Raw genomic sequence first — 25,481 nt, forward strand, 5'->3', positions numbered from 1 at the left:
AATGCCCATATCGCACCCACAAAACACTTGATTGGCTTCCCCCTAACGCGAGAATGCACTCTCACTGGTTACAGTTCATCTTTAAAGGTGTACAGAAAAGAGATTGAATTTGAGCCTCTGGGTCATAAAAGTAGTGTAATAACTCATCTATGAAAGTGGATGCCCCCTCATACAGGAGTATGAGGACATGCCCCCTCATACAAGAGGACATGGCCCCTCATACAGGAGGCAATGCCCCCTCATACAGGAGGATATGCCCCCTCATACAGGAGTATGAGGATATGCCCCTTCATACAGGACGACATGCCCCCTCATACAGGAGGATATGCCCCCTCATACAGGAGTATATGAGGGGTATACTCCTGTAAGCGGATATGCCCCCTCATACAAGAGTATATGAGGGGGCATATCCTCATACAGGAGTATATGCCCCCTCATATACTCCTGTGTGAGGATATGCCCGCTCTCATACTCCTGTGTGAGGATATGCCCGCTCTCATACTCCTGTGTGAGGATATGCCCCCTCTTATACCCCTGTCTGAGGATATGCCCGCTCTTATACCCCTGTGTGAGGATTTGCCCGCTCTTATACTCCTGTGTGAGGATATGCCCACACTTATACTCCTGTGTGAGGATATGCCCGCTCTTATACTCCTGTATGAGGATTTGCCCGCCCTTATACTCCTGTGTGAGGATATGCCCGCACTTATACTCCTGTGTGAGGATATGCCCGCTCTTATACTCCTGTGTGAGGATATGCCCGCTCTTATACCCCTGTGTGAGGATATGCCCGCTCTCATACTCCTGTGTGAGGATATGCCCGCTCTTATACCCCTGTCTGAGGATATGCCCGCTCTTATACTCCTGTGTGAGGATATGCCCGCTCTTTCACTCCTGTGTGAGGATATGCCCGCTCTTTCACTCCTGTGTGAGGATATGCCCGCTCATATACCCCTGTGTGAGGATTTGCCCGCTCTTATACTCCTGTATGAGGATTTGCCCGCCCTTATACTCCTGTGTGAGGATATGCCCGCACTTATACTCCTGTGTGAGGATTTGCCCGCCCTTATACTCCTGTGTGAGGATATGCCCGCTCTTATACTCCTGTGAGGATATGCCCGCTCTTATACTCCTGTGTGAGGATATGCCCGCTCTTATACTCCTGTGAGGATATGCCCGCTCATATACTCCTGTGTGAGGATATGCCCGCTCTTATACTCCTGTGAGGATATGCCCGCTCATATACTCCTGTGTGAGGATATGCCCGCTCTTATACTCCTGTGAGGATATGCCCGCTCATATACCCCTGTCTGAGGATATACCCGCTCTTATACTCCTGTGTGAGGATATGCCCGCTCTTTCACTCCTGTGTGAGGATATGCCCGCTCTTTCACTCCTGTGTGAGGATATGCCCGCTTTTTCACTCCTGTGTGAGGATATGCCCGCCATTTCACTCCTGTGTGAGGATATGCCCGCCCTTTCACTCCTGTGTGAGGATATGCCCGCTATTTCACTCCTGTGTGAGGATATGCCCGCTCATATACCCCTGTGTGAGGATTTGCCCTCTCTTATACCCCTGTGTGAGGATATGCCCGCTCTTATACTCCTGTATGAGGATTTGCCCGCTCTTATACTCCTGTGTGAGGATATGCCCGCTCTTATACTCCTGTGAGGATATGCCCGCTCTTATACTCCTGTGTGAGGATATGCCCGCTCATATACCCCTGTGTGAGGATTTGCCCGCTCTTATACTCCTGTATGAGGATTTGCCCGCTCTTATACTCCTGTGTGAGGATATGCCCACTCTTATACTCCTGTGAGGATATGCCCGCTCTTATACTCCTGTGTGAGGATTTGCCCGCTCTTATACCCCTGTGTGAGGATTTGCCCGCTCTTATACCCCTGTGTGAGGATATGCCCGCTCTTATACTCCTGTGTGAGGATATGCCCGCTCTCATACTCCTGTGTGAGGATATGCCCGCTCTTTCACTCCTGTGTGAGGATATGCCCGCCATTTCACTCCTGTGTGAGGATATGCCCGCTCTTTCACTCCTGTGTGAGGATATGCCCGCTATTTCACTCCTGTGTGAGGATATGCCCGCCCTTTCACTCCTGTGTGAGGATATGCCCGCCTTTTCACTCCTGTGTGAGGATATGCCCGCTCTTTCACTCCTGTGTGAGGATATGCCCGCCTTTTCACTCCTGTGTGAGGATATGCCCGCTCTTATACTCCTGTGTGAGGATATGCCCGCTCTTATACTCCTGTATGAGGATTTGCCCGCTCTTATACTCCTGTGAGGATATGCCCGCTCTTAAGCGGCGTTCACACCGGACGCGATAGACGCGAATATAATCGCGCCAGACGCTTCATTCGCACCGCTTGGTCATTTTGGATCATTCGCGTCATTCGCGCTAGACGCTCCGCCCGTTCATTAGAAAACCGGTGATCTCAACCTGCTCTCTTTCCATGTCGATCGTGGCTGATATCACCACCGTTGCTGCACTGTAGCCTACTTGCTGTACAAGTCTCAGAAACACCGGAAAACCACCGCCGTCGTGTCTGGGTTCACTGTGTGTGTGTGTGTGTGTGTGTGTGTGTGTGTGTGTTTCTTTTTTTTTGTTCACTCTGTGTAGAAGAGGCAGCGGTGCCACACACAGCTCATATACAATTAGCTTCTCATTCATGTTGTTCTGAGTGTAAACAACCGTACAGAGAAGTGACGTCGTCGGCTTGAACTCGGCGCTGATTGGATGTCACGGCGCGATGCCGCCTGAAAAGTTCAATATTTTCAACTTTATTCGCGCCGCTCCAGACGCTTCATTCGCGCCGCGTCTCATCGCGCCAGACGCTCCATTCGCGCCGCCTCCGCCTGCATCGCGTGTCATCGTGCCATTTACATTGATTTTCAATGTAGAGTTGCCGCTCCATTCGCGTCTATCGCGTCCGGTGTGAACGCCGCTTTATACTCCTGTGTGAGGATATGCCCGCTCTTATACTCCTGTGTGAGGATATGCCCGCCCATATACCCCTGTGTGAGGATATGCCCGCTTTTATACTCCTGTATGAGGATTTGCCCCCTCATACAGAGGGTTATTTTTACTGGGGGTTTGTATGTGTGTGTGTGTGTGTGTATGTGTGTGTGTGTGTGTCAGAGTTTCCGTTGGACACGTCAAAGTTATTGTGCTCATCCATCCATCATCCATCCATCCATCCATCCATCCATCCATCCATCCATCCATCCATCTATCTATCATCCATCCATCCATCCATCCATTGTTCTATCATCCATCCATCCATCCATCCATCCATCTATCATCCATCTATCATCCATCATCTATCTATCTATCTATCTATCTATCTATCTATCTATCTATCTATCTATCTATCTATCTATCATCCATCCATCCATCCATTGTTCTATCATCCATCCATCGATCTATCATCCATCCATCCATCTATCATCCATCCATCCATCCATCCATCCATCCATCGTTCTATCCATTGTTCTATCTATCTATCTATCTATCTATCTATCTATCTATCCATCCATCCATCCATCCATCCATCCATCCATCCATCCATCCATCCATCCATCCATCCATCCATCCATCCATCCATCGTTCTATCTATCCATCCATCCATCCATCGTTCTATCTATCCATCCATCCATCCATCGTTCTATCTATCTATCTATCTATCTATCTATCTATCTATCTATCTATCTATCTATCTATCTATCTATCTATCTATCTATCTATCTATCCATCCATCCATCCATGCATCCATCCACCGTTCTATCTATCTATCTATCTATCTATCTATCTATCTATCTATCTATCTATCTATCTATCTATCTGTCCGTCCGTCCATCCATCCATCCATCCATCCATCGTTCTATCACTCCATCCATCCATCCATCCGTCCACCTGTTGTCAGTGAGTCGGCGTGTCTCCATGGCAACACCCTAGGGGCTGCTGGGTAATGTAGTCGTGTAGTCGTGTGGACTCAAAGACTCGGGACACTCTGTTTCTTTGTTTCTTTTACTCTTTATTGAATCTTTGTGTTTTATATTAGAAAACATCATGAATGGAATTATAACTAGGAAGGCGGGGTCGAACCCACTGTGACCTCTGACCTCTCGACCCCCAGCGGTAGGGGGGAGTGGTCTCAGGGGTCATCGGGTGTCAGTCGGTCGTTCGTCATGGCGACAGAGAGGAAGGCAGAGCTTTAGTGGATCTTGGGGTGGCGGAAGTCCTTGCCGGCGAACTTGGCCTTGTCTCCAAGCTCCTCCTCAATCCTGCAAATCAAGACCAGGGCTTTTACTTTGTTGAATAAAGGACCGGGCTTTTACTTTGTTGAATAAAGGACCGGGCTTTTACTTTGTTGAATAAAGGACCGGGCCTTTACTTTGTAGAATAAAGGACCGGGTTTTTACTTTGTTGAATAAAGGACCGGGCTTTTACTTTGTTGAGTAAAGGACCGGGCTTTTACTTTGTTGAATAAACGATTGGGCTTTTACTTTGTTAAATAAAGGACCGGGCTTTTACTTTGTTGAATAAAGGGCCGGGCTTTTACTTTGTTGAATAAAGGGCCGGGCTTTTACTTTGTTGACTAAGGGACCGGGCTTTTACTTTGTTAAATAAAGGGCCAGGCTTTTTCTTTGTTGACTAAGGGACCGGGCTTTTACTTTGTTGAATAAGGGACCGGGCTTTTACTTTGTTGAGTAAAGGACCGGGCTTTTACTTTGTTGAATAAACGATTGGGCTTTTACTTTGTTAAATAAAGGACCGGGCTTTTACTTTGTTGAATAAAGGGCCGGGCTTTTACTTTGTTGACTAAGGGACCGGGCTTTTACTTTGTTAAATAAAGGGCCAGGCTTTTACTTTGTTGACTAAGGGACCGGGCTTTTACTTTGTTGAATAAAGGACCGGGCTTTTACTTTGTTGAGTAAAGGACCGGGCTTTTACTTTGTTGAATAAACGATTGGGCTTTTACTTTGTTAAATAAAGGACCGGGCTTTTACTTTGTTGAATAAAGGACCGGGCTTTTACTTTGTTAAATAAAGGACCGGGCTTTTACTTTGTTAAATAAAGGACCGGGCTTTTACTTTGTTGAATAAACGATTGGGCTTTTACTTTGTTGACTAAGGGACCGGGCTTTTACTTTGTTAAATAAAGGGCCGGGCTTTTACTTTGTTGACTAATGGACAGGGCTTTTACTTTGTTGAATAAAGGACCAGGCTTTTACTTTGTTGAATAAGGGACCGGGCTTTTACTTTGTTGAATAAACGATTGGGCTTTTACTTTGTTGACTAAGGGACCAGGCTTTTACTTTGTTGAATAAAGGACCGGGCTTTTACTTTGTTGAGTAAAGGACCGGGCTTTTACTTTGTTGAATATAGGACCGGGCTTTTACTTTGTTAAGTAAAGGACCGGGCTTTTACTTTGTTGAATAAAGGACCAGGCTTTTACTTTTTTAAATAAAAGACCGGGCTTTTACTTTGTTGAATAAAAGACCAGGCTTTTACTTTGTAAAATAAAGGACCGGGCTTTTACTTTTTTAAATAAAAGACCGGGCTTTTACTTTGTTGAATAAAAGACCGGGCTTTTACTTTGTTGAATAAAAGACCGGGCTTTTACTTTGTAAAATAAAGGATCGGGCTTTTACCTTGTTAAATAAAGGACCGAGCTTTTAATTTGTAAAATAAAGGACCGGGCTTTTACTTTGTTGAATAAACAATTGGGCGTTTACTTTGTTGACTAAGGGACCGGGCTTTTACTTTGTTGAATAAAGGACCGGGCTTTTACTTTGTTGAGTAAAGGACCGGGCTTTTACTTTGTTAAATAAACGATTGGGCTTTTACATTGGAAATAGCAGTGCTTTTATTTTGTAAATGACAGGAAGCTCTCACCTCATCAGCTGGTTGTATTTGGCCAAACGCTCTGACCTGCAGGGGGCACCAGTCTTAATCTGAGAGAGAGAGAGAGAGAGAGAAAGACAGGTGTTAGTTTATCTCATCGTTGTGATGATACACTTCACCCTGTGTGTGTAGGTGTGTGTCTGTGTGTGTGTGTGTGTCTTTGTAGGGCTGTGCCAAAAAATCGATTCACAAAAGTATCGCAATTCTCATTTAATACGATTCAGAATCGATATAAAATGTCCCAAAATAAAAAAAATGAAACCAATCTGCTGGCTGTTGGCCTCCATTTCCTTAGAATTTAAAAGGCAGCATGTTTAACTGCACTACTTTTTTTAATAAAGAGGCACTTTTAATTTTGTTTCTTAAGCAATATGTGATATGGCCTTTATGCAACAGTTTCAACAATTCCATCTAAGCATGGATAAATGTTTAAAACTCAATAAATGTGAAAAGACACTTTAGTCGTTCTGTCTTGCAAAGCAGACTGGAGTAGATTGATTGATTTATATCTTTATTTCGATCATGTAAACTGAATAAAATAAATAAGATAAAATAATAATATAATAAGGAAATAAGTGAACAGCAAAAATGTATACACAAAAAAAGTAACATCTCATAAGCAACGCAGTTTACATGAGCGAAAAGGAGTAGGAAGAAGTATAAATTTATCTAATCCTACCCCTATAATTTTAACTATATGTTCTAATTAAACATTTTACACATTACACATTTTAATCCAAAGCTAGTGGGATCATGAGAATCCTTTCACACCGACAGACTGAAGCAGAAATCATTAGGAATCTAATCGTTTTGAATCCAAAATCCATTTTGAATCGAATCGTAGCCCCAATCGTGCGATAGTAAAAGATTCACACTCCTATGTCTTTGTGTGTGTGTGTGTGTGTGTGTGTACCTGTCCGGTGCACAGCCCGACCACCAGGTCAGAGATGAAGCAGTCCTCGGTCTCTCCGGAGCGATGGCTGACCATCACACCCCAACCGCTGCTCTGAGCCAGCTTACACCTGAGACACAGACAGACAGACAGGTGAGACAGGTGAGACAGGTGGACAGACAGAGAAAGAGACAGACAGGTGGACAGGCAAAGGCTGTATTCGAAACATACTATACTACTGTATAGGGGTGGGAGAAAAAAATCGATTCACATAAATATCGCGATATCTTTTTGACGATTTTTAAATCGTTTTTTTTTTTTTTTTTTGATTTTTTTTTGAATTTTTTTTAATATTGTGCAATGTGCATTTGTTCGCCTTTTTTTTACATACAGGGAGTACAGGTTTTGAAAAGGGTTTAAGTTCACTTTATAATGGAGTATGTTAATGTATAGGCTCATACAGTATCTTGATGAAAATGTGGTGGTTTGTGTCCGTAGGCTCCAGAGCCCCGAGGCAGCGCTGCTCTTCTGTCCAATACACACAGGAAGCTTCACTTTACATTCAGACTAACTAATGCTACTGATACAGCTGTTAGATTTCATCAATGAGACCAACATTTATCTTTATTAAAAATAATTTAACCAGCCGGTGGTAAACCTCTAAAAACCTGCGGGTAAGTTAATTAGCGATGGTTTTCTCCCCCGGGATGAGGACGGAGGTTGGCCGGCCGAGCAGCTCTGCAGAGCAAACTTCTAAACAGCCGTCGTTTGGATCAACTGGCCGTATATTTGGGATCTTAACAGTTACTTTCTCGCATGAAAACATATTCAAACTTCATAAAGTTACATAATAACAGCGCTAGAGCGGGAAATAAAACAGCTTTTCACCTGTTTTACAGCTACCGCTAACGGTTGCCACGAAATGCATTCTGGGAAACTTGTATACTGCATACTGCGGTATGAATGGTGTCGGTCTGCTGAAGTAGCAGACTGAATCCCACATTCAGTATGCAGTATACAGTATATACTAACGCAGTATGTAGTAGGCAGTAGTAGTAGTATGCTGCTTTGAAAACAGCTAGAGAGACAGGTGGACAGACAGACAGACAGAGAGACAGGTGGACAGGTGGACAGACAGACAGGTGGACATGTGACTTACGCCTGGATGGACTCGGTGACTGAGCCGATCTGGTTGACTTTGAGCAGCAGACAGTTGCAGGCCTTCTTGTCCACAGCCTGCTGGATCCTCTTGGGGTTGGTCACAGTCAGGTCGTCGCCTACGATCTGATTGGTCGCAAAAACAGTAACAGTGACGTTAGAGAAGAATCACATGACATCTAGACCTCCTGCAGAGCATGGGTCCGCCCCCTCATGCGGCGTCACCCGTTAAATAAACAGTGGGTTAATACGGCCCCCCTGTCCTGTTGACTTTTCTGTCACCTCGTAACAAACTGAATATAAACAACTTAGTAGCTTAATAATAAATTCTCAACTGCAGTTCCCGACCAGATGCACCAGTCTGGACCGGATTCACGCTGAGAATAGGATACGGGCTTCCTTTTTTCATCTCTCTCTCTAATGAAACACTCCTGCTGGTGGCGCTGTGTGAAATGCATTGAATCAGCGCTGACGTTGGGTTTTTTTCTTTACTTTGCCGGGTTCGGGCGGCTTCTCTGCTCCACTTTGTGCCGTCTCTACTGTTGTGGAGCATGAACACATGCATTGTCCAGTTATACTCCGACTAAGGCAAATACATGACGGAGAAAATCTAATTCCAATCACATTATCTGGGTGTCTTAATCGGAGTTCTCCAACTCCGATTTCAGTCGGACTAAGGTGTTTACATGCACTTCAGTAGTCCAGTTATAGTCGGATTAAGGCAATAATTCGTTTTTTTCAAGTGTCATGTAAATGTACTGAGTGACGTTAGAGAAGAATCACATGACATCTAGACCCCCCACCTGTCTGTCTGTCTGTCTGTCTGTCTGTCTGTCTGTCTGTCTGTCTGTCTGTCTGTCTCACCTGGATGTCTGTTGAAGCAGTGAACTTGGCCCATTGCTCCCAGTCGTCCTGGTCAAATGGATCCTCAATGGACTGGACTGTAGACAGAGAGAGACACACGTGTTATCACCGGTTTATAAAAGGGAAAGGTGAAATCCGGCGATCTGATTGGTTGTTAGTAATTGTAGTTACCGGGGTGGCCCTTGATGAAGCTGCGGTACAGGTCTCCCAGCTTCTCTCCGCTGATGTGCCTGGCCGGGTCGTCGGGGGACTTGAAGTCCAGGTCGTACTTTCCGTTGCGGTAGAACTCGGAGGCGGCCACGTCCATGCCGATGATGATCTTGTCGGGGTATCCGGCCTTCTCGATGGCGGTCTTCAGCAGCTCCAGAGCTAGAGGGGGTTAGAGATAGAGATTTAATATTTAACTCATTGAGTGCCGTGCTCCTTTCCAAAGTTTTAGTCAAGTGTACCGGCAATTTAGACCATTTTTGACGTTTTTTTGTAGAGCCACAGACAGTGTATTCTATATTATTGCCACCAACACATACTGTGGCTCATTTGAAAGGTGAAACTTTCTGCTTCAAATGGCCACAAACCGTTTGTTTCTACGTGCCTCCGTTCCTGAGAAGAGTCAAGCTAAACATGGCTGGGTTTCACCAAAATCCCTCCTTTTTTTCTAGAAAAGGAGATAGAGCGTCTTTTATGAAAGGTGCTCTGTTTGTGCCTGTCGCTCTTCTGACACTCGCATTTCTGGATCAAAGGGCTCGTGTAAGATAAATATATACAGTTATGATAAAAACTTCCAGATCGTGAGCTGTCATGAGTTTTTGATCTTCATCTATTTCAGTTCTACTCGTCGTAGAGTCCCCAAATTTACACATAAAGGTGTGTTAAAGTGTCTATTTTCATAATAAAATTAAAAAAAGAAGCAAAAAACGTAAAATTACGTTTTTGGCACTCAACGCATGGGAACGAAAAACATAAAATTTCGTGGTTGGCACTCAATTAGTTAATATAGGACAATTGTAAGTACAAGCATGACATCTTGTGCAACAGAAACAGTTCTTGGAGATGTACACCAAAAGTATGGGATACTGTTAAAAACTGCTTTATTATCTGTCAAATCTGATTTTGACTGGGACTGAGTTTCGATGGCACTGGATTCATCAATGTGCTATAGAAACTTGAGTTCTATTTGTGTGACCAATACATATAATATTTATATGTAGACATGTATTGATATCATGATCATGTAAATACTACGTACCGCTGCTGACCTGAAAGCTGTCTTGTATTGTCTGTGTATTGTTATGTTGTGTATCTGTTTGTATTTCCTTGTGTTTTATGTTGTATTTGAACATGGATTGTAAAGTATGGGACATAAATTGCATTGATACACTGTAAATATGTTGTATGGACCCCAGGAAGAATAGCTTTGGCATTGCCATAGATAATGGGGATCCGAATCAATCAATCAATCAATCAATCAATCAATCAATCAATCAATCAATCAATCAATCAATCAATCAATCAATCAATCAATCAATCAATCAATCAATCAATCAATCAATCAATCAATCAATCAAACAGTGGCTGTCTCACCCTCATTGTTCTCCAGGATGTTGGGGGCGAAGCCGCCCTCATCTCCCACATTGGTGGCGTCTTTGCCGTACTTTGCCTTGATGACGTTCTTCAGGTTGTGGTACACCTGAGCAAACACACACACACACACACACACAAACACAGACAGGTTAGACAGAGGTGTGTGTACGCGTGTGTGAACGCACACACAAACATACACATGTTTGTATTTTTGTATAATTAGTATGTATGTATGTATGTTTGTATGTAGGCCTATGTATAATTAGTGTGTATAAGTAAATTATAAGTAAACGTAAATTAAATCAAAATGTAAAGTAAATTATAAATAAATTATATTCATGATTTCGTAACATAAGATATGTTTAGACAAGGATCTTAGCTAGTCATATATAAGGACGGAGGGTGGGAGTTTATAAGTTTTACTTCTTCTCACTCCTTTTCGAATATGTATTCTATATCTCATGTTTAAATGTTTTGTCTTATTCTCTTTTTTATTATTTTATTTTCATATTCGAAATACTAATCAATCAAACGTTAACAAAGAAGCTGTGGGGGAGTGTGTGTGTGTGTGTGTGGCACCTCAGCTCCGATCCTCATGGCCTCGTGGAAGTTGGAGGCTCCGACTGGGAGGATCATGAACTCCTGCATGGCCAGCTTGTTTCCAGCGTGGCTGCCACCGTTGATGACGTTGAAGGCCTGCAGCACAAACACACACAGAGTTATTCCAACTAGTCCACTGACTCTGATTGACCCTTTGTCAATTAAGTCCCGCCCCCAACGGTTACTGTTGCTAGGTTGGACAAACAATGGTCACGGAAGGGTTAACTCCCATTGGAAACCATTGAAAATTAGGCAGATTTAAATTGCTTGTAAGGAAAATTTGAATTAAAGCAGATATCAGTGGAATGTTTTTGTTAAAGCAGATATCAGTGGAATGTTTTTGTCAATATAAGTCCTAAATAGTCCTATTTTCCGTCAGCAATCACTTACATGAAGTATTTCAGCCTAAACACGAGTCTCTCCGTCACTCTGCTCTGCTGTAACCCGAGGAGAAAATTTTCCTTGTGGGATACAAGTGTTATCCAATGAGGAGAGAGAACGGCATGAAGGGCTGTGTGTGCAGCCAAGGGATGCGCGTGAATGTGGTGACGTAGCACGAGGACCAATTGATGCCTGACAAGGGCGGGGGCTGCTAACTCATGGTGCGTTCAAAGAAACTCGTACTTTGTGTTTTTCCTTCCTGTGAAGTCATACCAGTTCGATCTGGTACGAGTTCACGGGTCGGAAGTTACGAGTGGCCGTTATAGGGAACTTTCACAGACAACAGGATGGTAAAAACACGAGCTACGGGTTACCTGGAACGCTACCAAGTCGTAGTTGTGACTTGAAGCTGTAACTTACGGTTTCAAAAGCCTGCCTTGAACGCAGCATTAGCCGAAACGGCCGTGAAGCTGATATCTGCTTTAACTTATGCTTTAGAAAAATGGTGTCTGTGATAGAAGACAGACGTGGCTAAAGAGCGGTTGAATGGCATTACACGGCTTTTCCGAAAAGTGGGGAAATATCATTGTTTTGGTCACTCACTAGCTAGTAGCTAATGATGCTAGCTAACGACGGTGGCTAACGTTAACGGTAATGTTACGTTTGCTAGATAACTTTGAAGGATAAAGTAATATATGTATAGGCCTATGACATAGGCTAAGTATGTTTCTTGATGTCTTGGGTTTGGGGAATGGGATAAAAATCACTCCGGGAATACGTTCCAGATATCGTGAGTCACTTTTACAGGAACGCCAGACACATTTTAACCATATTGAAAAATTAGAAAGTAGTTTTTGCCTAAAAAATTGCTGTCTATAATATCTAGTTTCATAGGGTTTCATCCCAGGGTTGTCCAACCTAGAGCACTGGAAAAGAGAGTAACGACACCACCATTGACTCCCGTGGTAAGGGTTTTGCGCCCCTAGTGACAGGATATGGGTATAAAAGTGAAATTGCATAGATTTAAGTGTGCGGAGATCTTTTTCTTCAGTTAGGATATGGGTATTGCAAAAGCGCCCAGAAAACCCATTCACTCAAATGTATGTGTGTTGCCCACTTGCTTGTAAATTGATGAAAACGGCCGTGTTTTTGTTTTTAGGTGTCTTGGTCATATCAGATTATTATTTAAATTATACATTAATGTAGACAACTGTTTGTTTTTTTGTTTGTTTTTTTACTGGCCTATGTGTTAATGTTTATCTGTAAAGGATCCTCAATGATGCTATTAACGTGGGTGATCTATAAATGTCCTTAAATTATTGAAAACACCACACTTGCTCATTCACCAGCAATGCAGAGATGTCAGTTCTTGGGCGCTTTTGCAATTCCCATATTCCTCCACCAGGAGGCGCTGCCATTGGACCAATGCTGTCCTTACTCTCTTTTACAGTGCTCTAGTCCAACCTTAGAACGCTGTGCAACACGTGACATGGGGAGAAGAAGCGCTCTGATTGGTGGATCAGCAGACCAATCAGAAGGCCAACAAAGGGTCAATTGGTCTATCTGATAGCCCCTCCCACTGACAAGAAGCCCCTCCCACTGACGAGAAGCCCCTCCCACTCACGGGGACAGGGAGGATGACGTCCTTGTGTCCGGCCAGGTCGGCGATGTGGCGGTAGAGAGGAACTCCCTTCTCCTTGGCTCCGGCCTTACAGACGGCCAACGACACGCCCAGGATGGCGTTGGCGCCGAACTTAGCTGTGAAGAGAGACAGACGGGTCAGACAGACAGAAAGAAGGAAAGAGAGAAAGAAAGAAAGAAAGAAAGAAAGAAAGAAAGAAAGAAAGAAAGAAAGAGAGAAAGAAAGAAAGAAAGAAAGAAAGAAAGAAAGAAAGAAAGAAAGAAAGAAAGAGAGAAAGAAAGAACGAGAGAGAGAGAGAAAGAAAGAAAGAAAGAAAGAGAGAAAGAAAGACAGAAAGAAAGAAAGAAAGAAAGAAAGAACGAAAGAGAGAAAGAAAGAAAGAAAGAGAGAGAGAAAGAAAGACAGAAAGAAAGAAAGAAAGAAAGAGAGAAAGAAAGACAGAAAGAAAGAAAGAAAGAAAGAAAGAAAGAAAGAAAGAAGGGTCAGACAGAAAGAAAGAAAGAAAGAAAGAAAGAAAGAAAGAAAGAGAGAAAGAAGGGTCAGACAGAAAGAAAGAAAGAAAGAAAGAAAGAAAGAGAGGGAGGTCCTTACATTTGTTCTCAGTTCCGTCCAACTCCAGCATGAACTTGTCGATCTTCTCCTGGTCGACAACACTGAATTTCTGTAGAGAGACAGACAGGTAGAGACAGACAGGTAGAGAGACAGAGACAGGTCATGCCAATAAAGCTTGTGAAATTGAAATTGAATTGACAGGTAGAGACAGACAGTTAGACAGAGACAGGTAGAGACAGACCGACAGACAGACAGACAGACAGGTAAAGACAGACAGGTAGAGAGACAGACAGGTTAGTGTCCATCCCCCTCCCTGCTGCTTCGTCTCAGTCTCTTGGTGTCGTTACCTTCTCCAGCAGCTTGGGGGCGATGTCCTTGTTGACGTGGTCCACAGCCTTCAGGACACCTGCAGAGAGACAGACAGACAGTCAACACACCTCCCAGGACCTTCCAGGACCTTCCAGGACCTCCCAGGCTCTGTCCCTACCTTTGCCCAGGTAACGGGCCTTGTCTCCATCACGGAGCTCCAGGGCCTCGTGGACGCCGGTGGAGGCGCCGCTGGGGACGGCTGCCCTGAAGTGACCTGAAGGAGACAGAGAGGTTGGCTGTGTTATACAGAGAGAAACATATACAGTAGTTAAAGGGATACGACAACTTCTTTTTTTTTTTTTTCCGTGTCTTGCCTCAATCCCGAGTCCATGACCAGCAGATAGACACCATCCTTTCCACTGTGCGTGCAGTAATAGTCCAGGCAAAATAGCGTTTTCCGACAGACTAATTGTAACAGAATGTTTTTCACGATACATCATTTCTATGAGGCGTCCAGAACAACATAAAAGTCCTAAGAAATCCTAGTTGGGGAAATATGTTTAATTCTCATTGATTTACTGTAGGCTATATAAAGTCGCATATTGAAATTCATTTTCAAAGAAACTTGTAATACAAAAAATGTTACATTTCATAGATACTTTCATTGTGTAAAGTTTCATTGTGGTAGCAGTAAAGGAAAAAAACAGCCCCATTGGGGTGTATTGTTGTCTGGCCTTATTGGCACAAGAGACTTTATATACGGTAAATCAATGAGAATTAAACATATTTCCCCAACTAGGATTTCTTAGGACTTTTAGTATGTTGTTCTGGACACCTCATAGAAATGATGTATGGTGAAAAACATTCTGTTACAATTAGTTCTATTTTTGGGTCCAAAATGAGGTAGATTGCCTGGACTATAAGGGCCGAGATATACTTGCTGTAAACTACGCGTACGCGGGCGCATCATGGCTGCCATGCGTATCCTGCGTCCATTTGATGCGTCGGCTGCGACCGAACGCACATCTCGCTGCGAGGTGACGCGACGCGTGCGCGAGTTGCAATATTGACATAACCGCTAGAGGCGCTGGTGAATGAACACGGTGACGGGATCAGACCAGAACAGATGGTCGCTGTCGGAGCGATGGTGGAAACGTTTGAAGAGAGGCTGACAGACCTGGTGTGAAGCTCGATGTTTGCATGCCGTTACATAGTGACAGACGCCTGTCAATATAGTTGGTGACAGATCAGTGGGGCTTCTCACAATTTCCGGGTTATATTTCTGTTGTCTGCCCCAAGTGAAGACCGCGTACGTTTGATCAAGCAGCAAGTATATCAAATTTGTGCTTTTACTTTGAAATAGGAAGCTAACCTACCCTCGATGTAGCTAGCTTGAACCAAAATAAAGCGCCTTTGCTTGAACCCTCCGTTTTGACCGATCTCGTCCCGTTAGCGGCATTTGACCGCTCAAGATGCCTTACCGGAGAGTTTTGTCAGAGACGAAGATCTCATGACTTTAGGTGGAGGCAGGCTAACACTACCTATACACTTCCAGAGTTTGAGCTAAGCTAATTAGCGACTTTAGGTAGGAGGCAGGCTAACACTACCTATACACTTCCAGCGTTTGAGCTAAGCTAATTAGCGACTTTAGGTGGAGGCAGGCTAACACTTGATACACTTCCAGTGTTTGAGCTAAGCTAATTACGGGCGATACGGCTCTATCTCCCTTGTTACTGCACACACAGTGGAAAGGATGGTGTCTATCTGCTGGTCATGGACTCGGGAGTGAGGCAAGACACGAAAAAAAATGTTGGCGTATCACTGTAAGCAATATATCACGACAGGCCGTGGTATATGCTCATTATACCACGGCAACACTGTCCATAAACCTGATAGAATAACATAAATAGATGATTGGACGGAGGGGCGGTGGCCTCACCCTTGGCGGTCCACAGGTCAACCTCCACTGTGGGGTTTCCTCTGGAGTCCAGAATCTCCCTGGCGTGAATCTTAGTGATGGACATCCTGACTGTGAGACAAGGAGACAGAGAGACAGAAAGGTCAAAGGTCAGAGGTCAGAACGAGACAGACCAGGACTCTGCACTGCAAAAACTCTAAATCTTTCCAAGAATATTTGTCCTTTTTCTTGTCCAAATGTCTCATTTCTAGTCAAAACTAATCTCTTTCCACTTAAAATAAGACTCATCACCTAAAAATGAACTTGTTTTTAGATCATTTTCACTTGTTTCAAACAAATATTCACTTGAAATAAGTAGAAAAATCTAAAAAAAAAAACGTTTTTTGTGCTTGTAATAAGGAAGAAAAACTTGCTCCACTATCAGATTTTTCTACTTATTTCAAGTGAAAATCTGCTTGAAAGAAGTAAAAAGTGTCTAAAAACAACCTTCCTAACTCCTACCTGCCTTCCTTCCTTCCTTCCTGCTTTCCCTTCGTCCTTCCTTCCTTCCTTCCTTCCTTCTTTCTTTCCCTTCGTCCTTCCTTCCTTCCTTCCTTCCTTCCTTCCTTCCTTCCTTCCTTCCTTCTTTCTTTCCCTTCGTCCTTCCTTCCTTCCTTCCTTCCTTCTATTCCTTTATCATTCCGTCCTTCCTTCCTTCCTTCCTGCTTTCCCTTCGTCCTTCCTTCCTTCCTTCCTTCCTTCCTTCCTTCCTTCCTTCCTTCCTAACTCCTTCCTTCCTTCTTTCCTTCCTAACTCCTTCCTTCCTTCCTTCCTTCCTTCCTTCCTTCCTTCCTTCCTTCCTTCCTTCCTTCCTTCCTTCCTTCCTTCCTTCCTTCCTTCCTTCCAGCAGGAGGGTTAAAACAGTAGAAGGAGAAAAGAAAAGACAGATTTCTTCCTATGACCTTGAAACAGGAAGTCAACTCTCATCACTGGCTGCGTTTACATGAACTTCAGTACAAAGTGCATGTAAACGCAGCCAGTGTGTGTCTGTCTGTGTGTGTCTGTGTGTGTGTGACCTGCAGCAGAGATCCTGTGTAGCGCCATGACACCCACACACACACACACACAGACACACACATGCTGTCCTCTACTGTCACACAGCCAATCAGAGAGCTCCAAGAGGAAGGAAAGAGGGAGATACCATTCTGGTGTCAGAGGAGGGGTGTGTGTCGTGGTGGAGTTATTAATACAGTAAGGCCGCTGTGTGTGTGTGTAAAACCCTCTGACCTTTTCCCTGACCTTTCTACACAGGTCAAGGCTTCTTCCTGTCCTTTATAGAGTTACAGTACACACACACACACACACACACACACACACACATACACAGACACACACTCCTGTCCGTGGTGTTGAGTGTTGACATTTGCAGAGGGATCAGTGTGTGTGTGTGTGTGAGCTGATAAGTGAAGGTGTCAGTGGCGTCAGATGATGGTTTCAACCTTTATTAATCTGATTACAGAGGAATCAGCTGCACCTGAACACAACACAACACAACACAACACAACACAACAGGTGACCAGAGTGTGAGTCTGTCTGGTGTTAGCTCGGTCTCATTTGATATCCTCTGTGTCTGAGAGCCTGTTATGTAATACTGTGTGTGTGTGTGTGCGTGCGTGCGTGCGTGCGTGCGTGCGTGCGTGCGTGCGTGTGTGTGCGCGTGATAGGTCAGGCCTGTCTGTCTGCAGAACAACAGCTGAGTGGCTGCAGTCCACCTGAAACCACATGTGGCCTTTACAGAGACTTTACTGTACAAACACACATGATGCAACACACTGTACAGCTAATACTACTGATTACAGTATAGATTACACTAGATTACAGTATAGATTACACTACAGATTACACTACTGATTACACTACTGACTACACGACTGATTACAGTATAGATTACACTACAGATTACAGTATAGATTACACTACAGATTACACTACAGATTACTACTGACTACACTACAGATTACACTACTGATTACAGTATAGATTACACTACAGATTACTACTGACTACACTACAGATTACACTACTGATTACACTACAGCCAGTGTCTAATTTGTTGTAGTGATACTGTTCTTTTAGTAGGTACCCTACACTGACTATAGCTACACCTATAGCTAATAGTAGCCTACAGCTAATAGCCTACAGCTAACAGTACTGGTTACAGTACAGCTAATAGTACAGCTAACAGTATTACAGTGCAGCTAACAACATAGCTAATATTAGCCTACGTTACAGTACTGATTACAGTACAGCTAACATTAGCCTACAGCTAACAGTACTGATTACAGTGCAGCTAACAACATAGCTAATATTAGCCTACGTTACAGTACTGATTACAGTACAGCTAACATTAGCCTACAGCTAACAGTACTGATTACAGTGCAGCTAACAACATAGCTAACAGTAGCCTATGTTACAGCCTACTGATTACATTACAGCTAATAGAACAGCTAGCCTACAGCTAACACTACTTATTACACTAGTAGACTACAGCTAACAGTTATAGGCTACTGACTAGAAACTATTACATTAGTCCATTTTTACCAACGGTTTGTCTCTGAGGCTTTTACCCAGCATCATAACAACATCCTCTGTCCTTAGACCCTCACGTCCACTGATGAACAACAACTACCAGAGGAAAACCAGGAGAAAGCTCAGGGTGAGAGATGAGAGACGTTGGGACAAGTACAGCTAACAGCTAACAGCTAACAGCCTCTGTTTGGTTTGAGCCCTGCACTACTTTAATGATCTGTCTAGCGAGGTTTGGTTTGGTTTGAGGCCTGTTTGACAGATGCCTGGTTCCCTATAACACTTGTTAAAATGTTTTTTGTGTTCATCTTTTTTGTGCCATTGTTGTGTGAGCTACTGGACTAACTTGAATTTCCCTGCTAGGGATGAATAAAGTATTCTCTATCTATCTATCTATCTATCTATCTATCTATCTATCTATCTATCTATCTATCTATCTATCTATCTATCTATCTATCTATCTATCTATCTATCTATCTATCTATCTATTACAGGGGGTCATTCCTATGTTCCCTCAGCCTTAATTATGTTCCCACATTTCTAACTTTTGTTGTCACTGAAAATTAGGCCCTGCTATGTTCCCACAGCCCTTTTATTTGGTCCCACCATTGGTTGGGTTTAGGCAATGAAGAAAAGAGCTGGTTAAGTTTAGTAAAAAGACCCGGTAGAGGCTAGACAGGCCAGATAGATAGAGTCCAGATAGGTAGAGAGAGTCCAGTGGGATCATAGGGCCTAAATTTGAGAAAAATCTTAGAACTGTGGGAACATAGGGCATGTGTTTCTGTGTGTGTGTGTGTGTGTTTGTGTGTCTTGTTCACTTGAACCTTCTTCTTTTTCTGTTACACAAGTAAAAACACTGAATTATAAAGTGTCTGTCTGTAGACACATCTAGGCCTACTGTACGTTATCTCCCCCTCTCCCCTCCTCTCCCTCTGGACTTTGTTCTCTCTCTGTTTGTCAGTTTTCTGCTGCTCTTCAGCTCTTTGACCTTCACGCTGCTCAAAGTCAAAACTCTTTTTTTTCCTTCTTTTTCTTTTTGTCTTTTTTTGTCTTCAGATAAAGAATCAAAAAAGTTTAAAATAAAATCAGACGGGACATGAAACGACCCCCCAGCAGCAGCAGCAGCAGCAGCATCGCATCACACTTCCTCTGCAGGAGAACTCACAACTCACACAGTCTGCAAACTATAGACACTGGCCTTTCAAAATAAAAGACTGTGCCTCAGGTGTGGGGACAGTTTTTAGAGTAGTAGCTATAGGAACCAGGAAACAGACTGATATGATATGCCCCCCCCCCCACCAGCAGCTGTCGGAGCCTACCTGAGTTGTGTTGCTAGAGGAGAGAACAGGGGTGTCGTCTGTGGCCGTCCGTCTGACTGTCCGACTGACGTGGAAAGTGCCTGTCTGCGGCGCTGCAGGGTTTTTATAGACGCTCCCTGACCGAGGGGGGAGGAGGGAGGGAGGGGGGGAGGAGAGAAGGAGGGGGGGAGGCAGGGAGCGTCTGCATGGGACAAGACTGCAGGAAACAGAAAAACCAGCTGACACGGCTGAAATAACATCAAACTACCACACAGAGGTCAGGAAAGGTCAACACACAGCAGCAAAATTTACATTATGGTTATTTACACTATGTAGAACTCTTAAAGGGACAGTCCTACATTTAGTCAGAGCCTCGATCCTCCTCTTTTTTTGGTTGGGAACCAATGATCGTGAGCTGAGCTGAGCTGTCAATCAAGATGCACCAGCTCAGATATTTTTTATATACACAAAACTTTAAAATTTTCTAGAAAAAAGTGGTTCAATTTCTCAAAAAAAAAAAAAAAAATTTAAAAACGTTCAGAAAAAGTAGTAAGATTTCTAAAAAAAAAAAAAAAATTCTAGAAAAAAGTGGTAACATTTCTCAAAAAAAAGTTTTTAAAAAAGTTCAGAAAATGTGGTAAGATTTCTAAAAATAAAACTTAAAATTTTTCTAGAAAAAAGTGGTAAAATTTCTCAAAAAAGTGGTAAAAAATTCTCAAAATACACATATAAGGTGATTTACACTATGTAGAACTCTTAAAGGAACAGTCCAACATTTAGTCAGAGCCTCGATCCTCTCACCATAATCCAGTGCTTCCCAACCTTTTTTGGCTCATGACCCCATTTTGACATCACAATTTTCTGGCGACCCGGGAATGATCGTGAGCTGAGCTGAGCTGTCAATCAAGATGCGCCAGCTTAGATAGATAGATAGATAGATAGATAGATAGATAGATAGATAGATAGATAGATAGATAGATAGATAGATAGATAGATAGATAGATAGATAGATAGATAGATAGATAGTACTTTATTAATCCCTTGGGAGGTTTCCAGCAAGCAGCACAGCACCGATCATACATTAAAAAGGCACAGATAGATATAGAATATAAAAATAAATATTAAAATATAAAGTGCAGTCAGGGCTAGAACAACAGTAATAAATACAGATATTTTTATATGCTGTATTTTATTGGGACTTGATGTAGTATATTCGAGAAAGTGAAAGTATACAATACAGTTGTTTAAAGGGACAACGAGGAGTTTCTATTTGGTTATAAAAAAGTCACACATTAATGTGGATGAATCTACGCTACTCACACTTGTTAATGGCTCCATTTTCGATCAATATATCATTTTGTCTCTATCGTTCTTCTTAGCAAGACGTCCGTCCAAGAGTCCAAGAGCGCCGGTCCAAGAATTTCACCGTCCGCGCGGAGGCTCATGGTAAGTATAGTATGAAAACACTTTGCTTTCCAAAACTCCTCGTTGTCCCTTTAAGATTGTGTATGTGGTGTTTTTAATCATAATTTTAAAAAAGAATAATAATTAGTTAAGAAAATTATTATTATTTTTATCAGTAATTTTTTTTAATCAATTACTAGACATTTCAGGTTGAAAAGCACTGCCATAATAAAGAATGTAAAGTGAAGCTTCCTGTGTGTATTGGACAGAACGGTACACGGCAAAGATACTTCACTACTCTAAACCGTCTTTGGTTTTGGGTTAGAAGTCATCGGCGCATTGCATTGTGGGATACTACAGTACACAATGTAGACTGGTCAGATATTTTCCGAATCACGACATCCAGGAATTTTCCGCATACTGCAGATTTTGTTTACATACTGTATACTACATACTGCATTTTGGCCACATATAGCAGTGTAGTATGTGGTTTAGAATACAGAATTAATATTACTAGAATAGCAGCATGTCATAAAAGCATCAGTGTACTAGCAGCATCAGAAGCAGCAAATTATTGTATAGAAAGCACCTGCAAAATTAGCAGCAATGAAGCTTTTTATTGAAATATTCCTCCTCAAACTTGTAAATGTGTCGGTGACCTTTGACCTATTCTCTCTGTCTGTCCATATAACATATATTTATGTTAGTTTTCTGTAGGCTATGTAAAGATAAAGGTATAGCCTTCGCTGTGTGTCCACATGTGAAGTGATTAAACGTTGAGTGTTGAACTAGAGCGACGGTCCCTAACTCGCATAGAGAAGGTCAAAGTTCATCTAAAGGGGAAATGTGAGACCGGCTTCAGCATTCACTGCAAAGGGCAGTAACCTCGACACACACACACACACACTCACACAAGACATCTTACCCTTTACACTCACCTTTAACTATACACACACACGCTGTGGCCTGTTCAGTGTCCCTGTAGCCTTTACTGCAGGCTAAATATAACTGCACATGACTTTGGGGAGGGGTCTGTGTGGTGTTGGGTGGGTGGGTGGATCGTCTGCATTTTATATATACAGTACAGTACTGTTTTATATCAGACAGTATGTGTGTGTGTTGTTTGCTACTGTACTTAGTTGTTCTGCTGTCACCGAGCTGCTGTGTCAATAAAGCACATTTGAATGTGAGACCCAAACAAACAGGGCTTTGGCTGTTTTTGAAACACACCGCAAAAACTCAAAATCTTACCAAGAATATTTGTCTTATTTCTAGTCATAACAAATCTCATTATACCTAAAATAAATATATTTATACATATAGTTATACATTAAAAGCAGCTTGTTTTTAGACACTTTTTACTTCTTCCAAGCAGATTTTCACTTGAAATAAGTAGAAAAATCTGACAGTGGAGCAAGTTTTTCTTTCTTATTACAAACACAAAAAACTTCCTTTCACTGGCAGATTTTTCTACTTATTTCAAGTGAGAATTAGTTTGAAACAAGTGAAAATGATCTAAAAACAAGTTCATTTTTAGGTGATGAGTCTTATTTAAAGTGGAAAGAGATTAGTTTTGACTAGAAATTAGACATTTTGACAAGAAATAAGACAAATATTCTTGGAAAGATTTTGAGTTTTTGCAGTGCAGCATACTACCATACTGCCTACTACATACTGCGTTAGTATGTACTGTATACTGCATACTGAATGTAGGATTCAGTCTGCTACTTCAACAGACCGACACCGTTCACACCGCAGTAACAGTATACAAGTTTCCCAGAATGCATTTAACGGCAACCGGTAGCGGTAGCTGTAAAACAGGCGAAAATCTGTTTTATTTCCCGCTCTAGCGCTGTTATTATGTAACTTTATTAAGTTTTAATATTTTTTCATGCGAGAAAGTAACTGTTTAGATCCCAAATATACGGCCAGTTTATCCAAATCACGGCTGTTTAGAAGTTTGCTCCGATGTTTTTCGGAGAAAGACTGGGACATCACAGAGGCAGCAGCCGGTCTGCAGAGCTGCTCGGCCGGCCAACTTCCGTCCTCATCCCGGGGGAGAAAACCATCGCTAATTAACTTACCAGCAGGTTTTTAGAGGTTTACCACCGGCTGGTTAAATTATTTCTAGGAGAGAAATGTTGGTCTCATTGATGAAATCTAACAGCTGTATCAGTAGCATTAGTTAGTGTGAATGTAAAGTGAAGCTTCCTGTGTGTATTGGACAGAAGAGCAGCGCTGCCTCGGGGCTCTGGAGCCTACGGACACAAACCACCACATTTACATCAAGAAATATATGTTTTACAATCAACACATAAGTCTGCATTAAGTTTTATTTTATTAAACTATATAACATAGTTACGGTACACGGCAAAGATACTTCACTACCGTCTGACTTTATTTATTATTTATTTACATATATGTTTGTGTTCAGTAATGGCTGCTGTAATCAACTCATTTCCTGTGAAGGATTAATATAAATAAAGTACATACTCCTTACATGTGACCTATACACGAGGTACTAGTATAGTATCAGCAGTAGGCTACTAGTGGGCTACTTGTAACTGCTACTACTGTCCTCTATTACTGCCAATAATACTATTTCATTTTTTTACTCTGTCATTACGAATCATCATATCCTGGCAGGTTTTTACCCATCTATGGTTTTTATTCTGAAATGGCACCAAATTCAGCTAAAAGTAGCAGCCTGGGGTTGATTTACATTTAATCTTCAAATTGATATAGTACTGGGATACTGAATGTCACCTATCCACAAGTTTCCGGAGAATGCCGCTGGGTGTCGCCATGACGCTCCATTCCACCGTGACTGTATTGTTGATAGCATAGACTGGTTGATAGACATTGGCCGTGATGACTTTATTTATAATCATCATGTCATTTTAATGAGAACAATACGGACGAGGTTTTAGCCTTATGTCACATTTTCACATCACTATATCACCATTGTGACTACTCTGATGTTTATTAAGTCTATAAAACGAATTGTTGAACAAACATTTTAGATTAGCTGGGCTAACTGTTAGCTGTTAGCCGTTAGCAGTGTCTTAAATAACTCAAACGGCCCATGAAAAAAATATTTTCTCCAGCGGATATCCTAGTTCCAACATGACTGAGCTAACTGGAGTAGTTTCATGTCGTGTCCCACAACGGGAGGGTTTTAACAGCTGACGTCCTGATGTTAGCTTAGCTGCTGCTGTTGGCTGTCAGCAGCAGCTAAGCTAACAACTACGATAACCATGACTAATTACAAAAACGTGCACACAGAAATAGTAATGTTTGTTCAATAATTCGTTTTATAGACTTAACAAACATCAGATTTAGTCAAAACGGTTTTGGCAGCCTGGAGCCCCCACATTTGGTACCTACACCGGTGGCTAACGCTACCAGTTAGCCGCTCGCTAGAACTGGTGGCTAACGCTACCAGTTAGCTGCTAACGCTACCAGTTAGCCGCTCGCTAGAACGCTACTAAAACCCACTTCCGTTGTGGTGTGACGCAATGGATCATGGGAAAATAAAGTGGTGGATAGGTCGACTAAAAGTAACAAAATAAAAAACCAACAGACATTACTGTTTTGTTTTAAATATACTGCAACGGAAAAGTGCAACAACAATTTGAAATGTAACAATACTAAGTTTCTCTAAGGATCGACAAAAGTTACACACTACAATTTTAAAAGTTATTTGCCTTTTGGGGGCTTAGTTCGCTCTCTGACTGTACTAACAACTCTTCCTGCAGTACTTTCTATCTCTTCCACACGGGGGCGCTGTGAGTATTATAACTGAATGTGGGCACCAGGTCAGGTTGTCATAGCAACAGTAGCAGTGATAGCCTACTATCATTAGCAATTAAGGTGTAGTAGGCTATTAGATTATCTTTGGATGATTTTCTTTATTGTATTTATGTGATATTGTGTATGGATTATTGAAGTTTTTATTTGTGTTTGTTGGCGATATTGTAGTAGTGGTAAGATTTCTAAGAGTTAAAATAAATATAAAATAAAATTTAAAATCTTTCTAGAAAAAAGTGGTAAGGTTTCTCAAAAGCAATTCTAGAAAGAAATGGTACAATTTCTCAAAAAAGTGGTAAGAATTTCTCAAAATATATAAATAAGGTGATTTACACTATGTAGAAATCTTAAAGGGACATTCTACTTATTTACAACATTTAGTCAGATCCTCCTCTCACCATAATCCAGTGGTTCCCAACCTCATGACCCCATTTTGACATCACAAATTTCAAAAGCAATTCTAGAAAAAAGTGGTACAATTTCTCATAAAAGTGGTAAAAATTTCTCAAAATACATAAATAAATAAAAGTTCTAACTTTCTACAAATAAATGGTAAAATTTCAACAAAAGTTGGGGGCCCCCATGA

The 25,481-nt window shown here is 42.2% G+C and overlaps 1 protein-coding gene across 2 annotated transcripts in view; it reads right to left on the reverse strand.

Annotated features, from left to right (window-relative positions):
- The window catches only part of eno3 (enolase 3, (beta, muscle)), a 21,218-nt gene extending 1,393 nt beyond the window's left edge, over positions 1-19,825 (reverse strand). Inside the window, exons 1-14 of one of the 2 annotated variants that reach the window (XM_083992389.1) lie at positions 19,703-19,825; positions 15,840-15,929; positions 14,079-14,174; positions 13,939-13,997; positions 13,631-13,700; positions 13,022-13,155; positions 10,996-11,112; positions 10,417-10,522; positions 9,007-9,204; positions 8,836-8,912; positions 7,973-8,097; positions 6,835-6,943; positions 5,913-5,971; positions 4,024-4,298 (exon numbers count right to left, since the gene is read on the reverse strand). In XM_083992389.1, coding sequence (XP_083848515.1) covers positions 4,229-4,298; positions 5,913-5,971; positions 6,835-6,943; positions 7,973-8,097; positions 8,836-8,912; positions 9,007-9,204; positions 10,417-10,522; positions 10,996-11,112; positions 13,022-13,155; positions 13,631-13,700; positions 13,939-13,997; positions 14,079-14,174; positions 15,840-15,924 — 1,305 coding nt within the window. In that variant the 5' untranslated portion in view covers positions 15,925-15,929; positions 19,703-19,825 and the 3' untranslated portion in view covers positions 4,024-4,228. Of the gene's footprint in view, positions 1-4,023; positions 4,299-5,912; positions 5,972-6,834; positions 6,944-7,972; positions 8,098-8,835; positions 8,913-9,006; positions 9,205-10,416; positions 10,523-10,995; positions 11,113-13,021; positions 13,156-13,630; positions 13,701-13,938; positions 13,998-14,078; positions 14,175-15,839; positions 15,930-19,702 lie in introns of those variants that run through there. The other variant, XM_083992390.1, reaches the window with a different exon arrangement.
- Between the last annotated feature and the right edge of the window lie 5,656 nt (positions 19,826-25,481).

The sequence above is a fragment of the Trachurus trachurus genome (assembly GCF_905171665.1).
Source record: "Trachurus trachurus genome assembly, chromosome: 18".
NCBI classification, from domain to species: Eukaryota; Metazoa; Chordata; class Actinopteri; order Carangiformes; family Carangidae; genus Trachurus; species Trachurus trachurus.